The sequence below is a fragment of the Procambarus clarkii genome, chromosome 93 (genome assembly GCF_040958095.1).
Source record: "Procambarus clarkii isolate CNS0578487 chromosome 93, FALCON_Pclarkii_2.0, whole genome shotgun sequence".
Lineage (NCBI taxonomy): Eukaryota > Metazoa > Arthropoda > Malacostraca > Decapoda > Cambaridae > Procambarus > Procambarus clarkii.
Window position 1 is genome coordinate 1,836,635 of NC_091242.1, and position 10,259 is coordinate 1,846,893.

General features: G+C 53.5%; 1 protein-coding gene across 1 annotated transcript; it reads left to right on the top strand.

Moving 5' to 3' along the window:
• The first annotated feature begins 6,687 nt into the window (after positions 1–6,687).
• LOC138359795 (ribosome-binding protein 1-like) lies at positions 6,688–7,979 on the top strand. Its single transcript, XM_069319499.1, has 2 exons — positions 6,688–6,693; positions 7,470–7,979. The coding sequence occupies exons 1-2, from the start codon at positions 6,688–6,690 to the stop codon at positions 7,977–7,979; spliced, it is 516 nt and encodes a 171-aa protein (XP_069175600.1).
• Positions 7,980–10,259: the final 2,280 nt, after the last annotated feature.

The window sequence follows — 10,259 nt, forward strand, 5'->3', positions numbered from 1 at the left end:
CACTTAGGGTGAAAGAAACTTTGCCCATTTGTTTCTGCCTCGTGCGGGAATCGAACCCGCGCCACAGAATTACGAGTCCTGCGCGCTATCCACCAGGCTACGAGGCCCCCTGTGTGTGTGTGTGTGTGTGTGTGTGTGTGTGTGTGTGTGTGTGTGTGTGTGTGTGTGTGTGTGTGTGTGTGTGTGTGTGTGGATGTGTGTGTGTGTGTGTGTGAGATGTGTGTGTGTGTGTGAGATGTGTGTGTGTGTGTGAGATGTGTGTGTGTGTGTGAGATGTGTGTGTGTGTGTGAGATGTGTGTGTGTGTGTGAGATGTGTGTGTGTGTGTGAGATGTGTGTGTGTGTGTGAGATGTGTGTGTGTGTGTGAGATGTGTGTGTGTGTGTGTGAGATGTGTGTGTGTGTGTGAGATGTGTGTGTGTGTGTGAGATGTGTGTGTGTGTGTGTGTGTAGTGAGTGACTTACCAACATCTGAGACTTGATGATTTAAGCTTTTTAAGCTGAAAGGTCAAGGCTGAGAATAAGTAACAATGCTCTTATTTAAACTTCTACAGCATACGGGATACCATGGTTAAACTGCCGAGAATTGCTATCGTAGACCCTGACACAGCGACGATACCCGAGGACTGCCAGGCATCAACACACACACAGCACCTCTCCTGTGCCAGGTAAGTCCTCTACGGGCTCACCATAGCCCGTGCTACTTGGAACTTGTTGCGAGTAGTTGAATCTATAACAACTTACTAGGCATCGCAGACCCTGACACAGCGACGATACCCGAGGACTACCAGGCATCGCAGACCCCTGACACAGCGACGATACCCGAGGACTACCAGGCATCGTAGACCCCTGACACAGCGACGATACCCGAGGACAACCAGGCATCGCAGACCCTGACACAGCGACGATACCCGAGGACAACCAGGCATCGCAGACCCCTGACACAGCGACGATACCCGAGGACAACCAGGCATCGCAGACCCCTGACACAGCGACGATACCCGAGGACTACCAGGCATCGCAGACCCCTGACAGAGCGACGATACCCGAGGACTACCAGGCATCGCAGACCCCTGACACAGCGACGATACCCGAGGACTACCAGGCATCGTAGACCCCTGACACAGCGACGATACCCGAGGACTACCAGGCATCGTAGACCCTGACACAGCGACGATACCCGAGGACTACCAGGCATCGTAGACCCCTGACACAGCGACGATACCCGAGGACAACCAGGCATCGCAGACCCTGACACAGCGACGATACCCGAGGACAACCAGGCATCGCAGACCCCTGACACAGCGACGATACCCGAGGACAACCAGGCATCGCAGACCCTGACACAGCGACGATACCCGAGGACAACCAGGCATCGCAGACCCCTGACACAGCGACGATACCCGAGGACTACCAGGCATCGCAGACCCCTGACAGAGCGACGATACCCGAGGACTACCAGGCATCGCAGACCCCTGACACAGCGACGATACCCGAGGACTACCAGGCATCGTAGACCCCTGACACAGCGACGATACCCGAGGACTACCAGGCATCGTAGACCCTGACACAGCGACGATACCCGAGGACTACCAGGCATCGTAGACCCCTGACACAGCGACGATACCCGAGGACAACCAGGCATCGCAGACCCTGACACAGCGACGATACCCGAGGACAACCAGGCATCGCAGACCCCTGACACAGCGACGATACCCGAGGACAACCAGGCATCGCAGACCCTGACACAGCGACGATACCCGAGGACAACCAGGCATCGCAGACCCCTGACACAGCGACGATACCCGAGGACTACCAGGCATCGCAGACCCCTGACACAGCGACGATACCCGAGGACAACCAGGCATCGCAGACCCCTGACACAGCGACGATACCCGAGGACTACCAGGCATCGCAGACCCCTGACACAGCGACGATACCCGAGGACTACCAGGCATCGCAGACCCCTGACACAGCGACGATACCCCTCCTGGTAGTCAATAGACAACATTCCTTACCTTATCGTGTGTGGGGTATCAACTGCAATTCTGAAGTACAGAAAACAACTGCTCTTGGGAAGGGAGGGGCCGAGGCCGCTTCATCCTGCACACACACACACACACACACACTCACACACACACACACACACACACACACACACACACACACACACACACACACACACACACACACACACACACACACTGCATTAGGCAGTGATGTGGTGGAGGCTGACTCCATACACAGTTTCAAATATGACCCAGTAGGCTCAAGAACCTATACACCAGTTGACTGACAGTTGAGAGGCGGGACCAAAGAGCCAGAGCTCAATCCCCGCAGGCACAACTAAACGAGTACACACACACACACACACACACACACACACACACACACACACACACACACACACACACACACACACACACACACACACAGAGCACCCGGGGGAGGGGGGGACCCTGGCCGGTACATTACCACACAGCTGTAGTGTATCCTAGCCTTGTGGTCCACTTCCCAGTACCTCAGTGTGATACAGTGTGTCATGTGTCATGTGTACACGCAGACTGTGTCTCCTCCCCCCCCCAGTGTCCTCCCCACTACCCCCCCTCCCTCCCTCCCTCAACGTGCTCTACCCATCCATAAATGATGAGTACAATGAGTATTATGTCCAATAATGAGCATAATTATGATGAGTAAGAAATGAGTGTACTCATCAATCCTCACTCAGCCATGACCTGGACAACAGGAGACCTATTATACCTACCACCAGGGGAAGGCTGGCTACACACCTGACAATCACCAGGGGAAGGCTGGCCACACACCTGACAACCACCAGGGGAAGGCTGGCCACACACCTGACAATCACCAGGGGAAGGCTGGCCACACACCTGACAATCACCAGGGGAAGGCTGGCCACACACCTGACAATCACCAGGGGAAGGCTGGCCACACACCTGACAATCACCAGGGGAAGGCTGGCCACACACCTGACAATCACCAGGGGAAGGCTGGCCACACACCTGACAATCACCAGGGGAAGGCTGGCCACACACACCTGACAATCACCAGGGGAAGGCTGGCCACACACCTGACAATCACCAGGGGAAGGCTGGCCACACACCTGACAATCACCAGGGGAAGGCTGGCCACACACCTGACAATCACCAGGGGAAGGCTGGCCACACACCTGACAATCACCAGGGGAAGGCTGGCCACACACCTGACAATCACCAGGGGAAGGCTGGCCACACACCTGACAATCACCAGGGGAAGGCTGGCCACACACCTGACAATCACCAGGGGAAGGCTGGCCACACACCTGACAATCACCAGGGGAAGGCTGGCCACACACCTGACAATCACCAGGGGAAGGCTGGCCACACACCTGACAATCACCAAGGGAAGGCTGGCCACACACCTGACAATCACCAGGGGAAGGCTGGCCACACACCTGACAATCACCAGGGGAAGGCTGGCCACACACCTGACAATCACCAGGGGAAGGCTGGCCACACACCAGACAATCACCAGGGGAAGGCTGGCCACACACCTGACAATCACCAGGGGAAGGCTGGCCACACACCTGACAATCACCAGGGGAAGGCTGGCCACACACCTGACAATCACCAGGGGAAGGCTGGCCACACACCTGACAATCACCAGGGGAAGGCTGGCCACACACCTGACAATCACCAGGGGAAGGCTGGCCACACACCTGACAATCACCAGGGGAAGGCTGGCCACACACCTGACAATCACCAGGGGAAGGCTGGCCACACACCTGACAATCACCAGGGGAAGGCTGGCCACACACCTGACAATCACCAGGGGAAGGCTGGCCACACACCTGACAATCACCAGGGGAAGGCTGGCCACACACCTGACAATCACCAGGGGAAGGCTGGCCACACACCTGACAATCACCAGGGGAAGGCTGGCCACACACACCTGACAATCACCAGGGGAAGGCTGGCCACACACCAGGCTGTAGGTACTACCAATTCAACAATCACCTCATCTCAAGTCGTTGACCAAAGCATTAAGAGCCTTAATAAGTACCTTAACATCAATACCAAATAGGGAAGACACTACAGGATCCGAAATAGAATGGTCCGAAAGAGAATGAGAAGGTCAGATACGGCATGAGGGGGTAGGGGGGAGGGGGATACCATACAGGATGAGATCCCATGCTATCTCCCTACCTATCTACCTCCCTATCTCCTCATATTCCTCATGTCTAGTGAATAAACGCGATCTCTCTCTCTCTCTCACGTCAATCTCATTCTCACGTTCCATTTTCACGTCAAAATGCCCCCCAACGGATATAATGTGATGTACTATGGAATCGCAGCGACTCGCAAACATTCACATTTTCTAAGCTTGGGTCCATTGGTTCGGAAAGTTTAGCACATCATTTTCTGGCCGTTGTGGAGGGGTTGGGAGGACGGGCTCCACACGAATGAATGAATGAATTTTTAGGGGTAAGCGCCAAGCCATTACGACTATATAGCACTGGGAAGGGGGTCAGGATAAGGATTTGGGATGGGACGGGGGGTGGAAGGAATGGTGTCCAACCACTTGGACAGTCGGGGATTGAACGCCGACCTGCTTGAAGCGAGACCGTCGCTCTACCGTCCAGCCCAAGTGGTTGGACGGGCTCCACACGAGGTGTTCATTTTCGGCGCCGCAGAATATGTAACTTTTGTTTGAAATATATTTAGATATGTGTGCATTTATGCAGTTACCTCATGCTACCATTATGTGGGTAGCGTCTACCAGGATGTGGGTAGCGTCTACCAGGATGTGGGTAGCGTCTACCAGGATGTGGGTAGCGTCTACCAGGATGCGGGTAGCGTCTACCAGGATGTGGGTAGCGTCTACCAGGATGTGGGTAGCGTCTACCAGGATGTGGGTAGCGTCTACCAGGATGTGGGTAGCGTCTACCAGGATGTGGGTAGCGTCTACCAGGATGCGGGTAGCGTCTACCAGGATGTGGGTAGCGTCTACCAGGATGTGGGTAGCGTCTACCAGGATGCGGGTAGCGTCTACCAGGATGTGGGTAGCGTCTACTAGGTTGCGGGTAGCGTCTACCAGGATGTGGGTAGCGTCTACCAGGATGCGGGTAGCGTCTACCAGGATGTGGGTAGCGTCTACCAGGATGTGGGTAGCGTCTACCAGGATGTGGGTAGCGTCTACCAGGATGTGGGTAGCGTCTACCAGGATGTGGGTAGCGTCTACCAGCATGTGGGTAGCGTCTACCAGGATGTGGGTAGCGTCTACCAGGATGTGGGTAGCGTCTACCAGGATGTTGGTAGCGACTATCAGGATGCGGGTAGCGTCTACCAGCATGTGGGTAGCGTCTACCAGGATGTGGGTAGCGTCTACCAGGATGTTGGTAGCGACTATCAGGATGCGGGTAGCGTCTACCAGCATGTGGGTAGCGTCTACCAGGATGTGGGTAGCGTCTACCAGGATATGGGTAGCGTCTACCAGCATGTGGGTAGCGTCTACCAACATGTGCCGGATGGGGGAGCCGTTCGGCCGAGCGGACAGCACGCTTGACTTGTGATCCTGTGGTCCTGGGTTCGATCCCAGGCGCCGGCGAGAAACAATGGGCAGAGTTTCTTTCACCCTATGCCCCTGTTACCTAGCAGTAAAATAGGTACCTGGGTGTTAGTCAGCTGTCACGGGCTGCTTCCTGGGGGTGTGGAGGCCTGGTCGAGGACCGGGCCGCGGGGACACTAAAGCCCCGAAATCATCTTAAGATAATCTCAAGAAGGTCCTTAATCCCAATTGTTCCCTGGAATACGACCCGCCAAATCGTTTAAGAACCAGGTACCCATTTCACTGTTGGATAAATAGGGGCTAGAGTTAAGGCTTGGCGAACGAGGATATGATACGGGTTACGAACCCCGGCCAAAGTGCTGGTGAAACGCCAGGCGAGTGTCTCACCACTACGCCACGAGGACTGGCAATAAGAGCCCATGGGGGTATTGAGGTGAGTCTGGAAGGAGTGTTCAGTGGGAGGAATGTGTTGAAGTGTGTTGTGGAGTGCGTTGAGGGAGAAGGCATAGGGGGTCTGGGTACGGGGGGAGGGGGGGTGTGGGGGGAGGGGTGCGGGGGGGGGGAGGGGAGGGGGGGGGGGTAGTAGTGTCAGGCTTAGTCATATTTGTGTCAGCCGGAGTTCAGAGTCTTCACTTAGCTGCTGCTGCTGCTGCTGCTGCTGCTGCTGTTCCTGCTGCTGCTGCTGCTGCTGCTGTTCCTGCTGCTGCTCTTTCTCCTGATTCCTTCTAGCTGGCAGCGTCTGTACCCAAACGCTCTGACAACTCCCAGCATCATCCTCTGCTCCATCTACCTCCATTCTCCCTCACTTACCATCCAATACCAGCATATTTATCTCACGAAGTCATGACACAATACCTCCAAGGAACAGCCTGTTGGACCAAGCTCTCATGTCAAGCCTGGCCTCAGGCCGGGCTTGGGGAGTAGAACAACTCCCAGAACCCCATCAACCAGGTACAATCCAGGTACAATCCTGCCAAGCACTGACCCACAAACTTGTAGGAATCTGAAGATACCTGAAGAACTGGCTGCAGTATCTTGCGATTTTCTCTGTTATCTCCTTGGCGTCTTCCAACAGGTGAGCCAGAAGTCGTTACACAGGTGTGTGTGATATAAGGTCAGGCAGCATGATGGTGAGGATAGTGATGCCTCGTGAGTGTAGCAGCATGATGGTGTGAGGATAGTGATGCCTCATGAGTGTAGCAGCATGATGGGGTCAGGATAGTGATGCCTCATGAGTGTAGCAGCATGATGGGGTCAGGATAGTGATGCCTCATGAGTGTAGCAGCATGATGGGGTCAGGATAGTGATGCCTCGTAAGTGTAGCAGCATGATGGGGTAAGGATGGTGATGCCTCGTCAGTGTAGCAGCATGATGGGGTCAGGATAGTGATGCCTCGTGAGTGTAGCAGCATGATGGGGTGAGGATAGTGATGCCTCGTGAGTGTAACAGCATGATGGGGTGAGGATAGTGATGCCTCGTGAGTGTAGCAGCATGATGGGGTGAGGATAGTGATGCCTCGTGAGTGTAGCAGCATGATGGGGTCAGGATAGTGATGCCTCGTGAGTGTAACAGCATGATGGGGATGTAGTGGTGGTGGCAGCTCGTCTAATTATGCTTGTGGGGGGTTGGTTGGTCCCGCTCTTTGGTCCTGCCTCTCAACTGTGGTATTCATGTCACCCCGATCATGTCTCCCCTAACTCTTCTCTCTCTTCCAGCGACGCTTGATTTAGTTCCCATAGTCTTTCCCCGTAGCTCATACCCCTCAGCTAGGATACCAGTCTGGTGGTATACCTGAGAGTGGTATCTAACTTGTATCTTGTAGGTTGTGGTCATGTCTCTCTTTCTCCTATCCTAACATTGTGAGATTTTGTTCCATTAGACCACCCTAATAGCTTAACCATCTTAGCAGCAACGTAATTTATGCAGTAGAGGCGTGCTACGAGTAGATGGTGCAGTAGATAGCGTGTTAGAAGTAGATGGTGCAGTAGATGGCGTGCTACAAGTAGATGGTGCAGTAGATAGCGTGCTACAAGTAGATGGTGCAGTAGATAGCGTGCTACAAGTAGATGGTGCAGTAGATGGCGTGCTTCAAGTAGATGGTGCAGTAGATGGTGTGCTACAAGTAGATGGTGCAGTAGATAGCGTGTTAGAAGTAGATGGTGCAGTAGATGGCGTGCTACAAGTAGATGGTGCAGTAGATAGCGTGCTACAAGTAGATGGTGCAGTAGATGGCGTGCTACAAGTAGATGGTGCAGTAGATGGCGTGCTACAAGTAGACGGTGCAGTAGATGACGTGCTACAAGTAGATGGTGCAGTAGATGGCGTGTTACAAGTAGATGGTGCAGTAGATGGCGTGTTAAAAGTAGATGGTGCGGTAGACGTGATCCAAGTAGAGGCGCAGCATGAGCAACACTAACAATCAAAGCCTAACACGGTTCCCAACTTTCAAATACTTGACTACAGTATTGGGGACACACCGGTCCTGCCCCCCCCCCACCCCACCCCCCACACACACGAGACCAAAGAGCCAAAGCTCAACCCTAGTAGAGCGAGACCGTCGCTCTACCGTCCAGCTCAACCACTTGGGCTGGACGGTAGAGCGACTTTCTCGCTTTATGCAGGTCGGCGTTCAATTCCCGACCGTCCAAGTGGTTGGGCACCATTCCTCCCCCCCCCCCCCCCAGTCCCATCGCCAAAATCCTTATCCTGATCCCTTCCAAGTGCTATATAGACGCAATGGCTTGGTGCTTTCCCCCCTGATACTTCCCTTCCCTTCCCTTCAACCCCCCCCCCCCCGGCAAGCACAAATAGGTGAGTACAAATAGGTGAGTACATACCCCGCCCTAATCACCGCAAAAACCTCCTTTATCACACCATTTGGTCACCACTTGGTCCGGGAGACATCTCCCGTCACGCAGGGTGCAGTTCGCGCCTCCACAGATCTCCAGTATCATCTTTTGATACTGGTAATGGCTCGAAAGGGCCACCACTTACGGGCTATTCATGCCCGTGCCACCTCTTGGGTGGCTTAATCTTCATCAATCAATCCTTTATCACGACAAAAATAATCGCAAGGACACCACCATCAACAACAACAACAGAACTTCCCACAGCCTGTCTGATCTCCCAAAACCATTCTGATAACGGTAGTACAATACGTGAGATCCTTCTCAACTCCAATCAGATTCATCTACATTTCCATGTGAAGTAGCCAATCAAATTTCATAGCTCTTTGTCGCGCGAACTAGCTGGGCACTGGGACAATCTACTTGAGACTGGTTATCTTGAGGTTATCTTGAGATGATTTCGGGGCTTTTTAGTGTCCCCGCGGCCCGGTCCTCGACGAGACCTCCACCCCCAGGAAGCAGCCCGTGACAGCTGACTAACACCCAGGTACCTATTTTACTGCTAGGTAACAGGATTAATGGTAACCAACTTTAGAAATCCAACCTCTATTCCGTTACTCCAGTAACGGCTCAAGAATATCCACGTTTTCTATGCATCGGGGCTCGGTAGGATAGGTGGGTTGGTTGGGTTTGCACGTTTCTGCTTGTGTCAGGAGGTTAGAGAAATGAGCTGAACGGGTCGTGTTCACAGCTTCTTCAGCTGCGTCAGGAGAAAGTTATTCCTGCCAAGTATACTGATTCACTCTGACAAATTCTGCGCCCTTTGAGGCGCGCAGAATTGGCCAACCCAAAAAGCTCTGAAATGATCATACCATCGATACACTGTGACAAAGATGAGTGAAAACGATAGGAACATCTCAGAGTTACCTGGAGCATACCTGGAGAGGGTTCTCAGAGTTCCTCTCTCAGAACCGCCCGGAACCTTAGGACTACGAGTCCCGAGCGCTGTCCACTCAGCCATCAGGCTCCCTTTAAGACCTGGGCATAATCTTAAATCCCAAATCTAGTACCAAAAGACCACATTACCATAAAAAGATCAGCAGTATATATACCAGGGAGTCGGTTGGCCGAGCGGACAGCACGCTGGACTTGTGATCCTGTGGTCCCTGGTTCGATCCCAGGCGCCGGCGAGAAACAATGGGCAGAGTTTCTTTCACCCTATGCCACTGTTACCTAGCAGTAAAATAGGTACCTGGGTGTTAGTCAACTGTCACGGGCTGTTTCCTGGGGGTGGAGGCCTGGTCGAGGACCGGGCCGCGGGGACACTAAAGCCCCGAAATCTTCTCAAGATAACTCAAGATCTCAAGATAACCATGCCAGTCAACGCCCTGTCACACTCAGTAACTCTGACAAGAGAACTATGAGATCTTCAGAGACATTCAAGAAGCCTCGTTTCTGTGGTGAACGGTTATCTTGAGGTTATCTTGAGATAATTTCGGGGCTTTAGTGTCCCCGCGGCCCCGGTCCTCGACCAGGCCTCCACCCCCAGGAAGCAGCCCGTGACAGCTGACTAACTCCCAGGTACCTATTTACTGCTAGGTAACAGGAGCATTCAGGGTGAAAGAAACTTTGCCCATTTGTTTCTGCCTCGTGCCGCAATCGAACCCGCGCCACAGAATTACGAGTCCTGCGCGCTGTCCACCAGGCTACGAGGCCCCCAATACATCATACGGATTGATGTATGTTGATAGATGGGAATAGATAAGCTAGATAAAGCAGCATTGTTCAGAGCGAGGAACAAGGGGGAGGCATAGATGAAACCCAGAGACATGAATGAGTGATATAGAAAT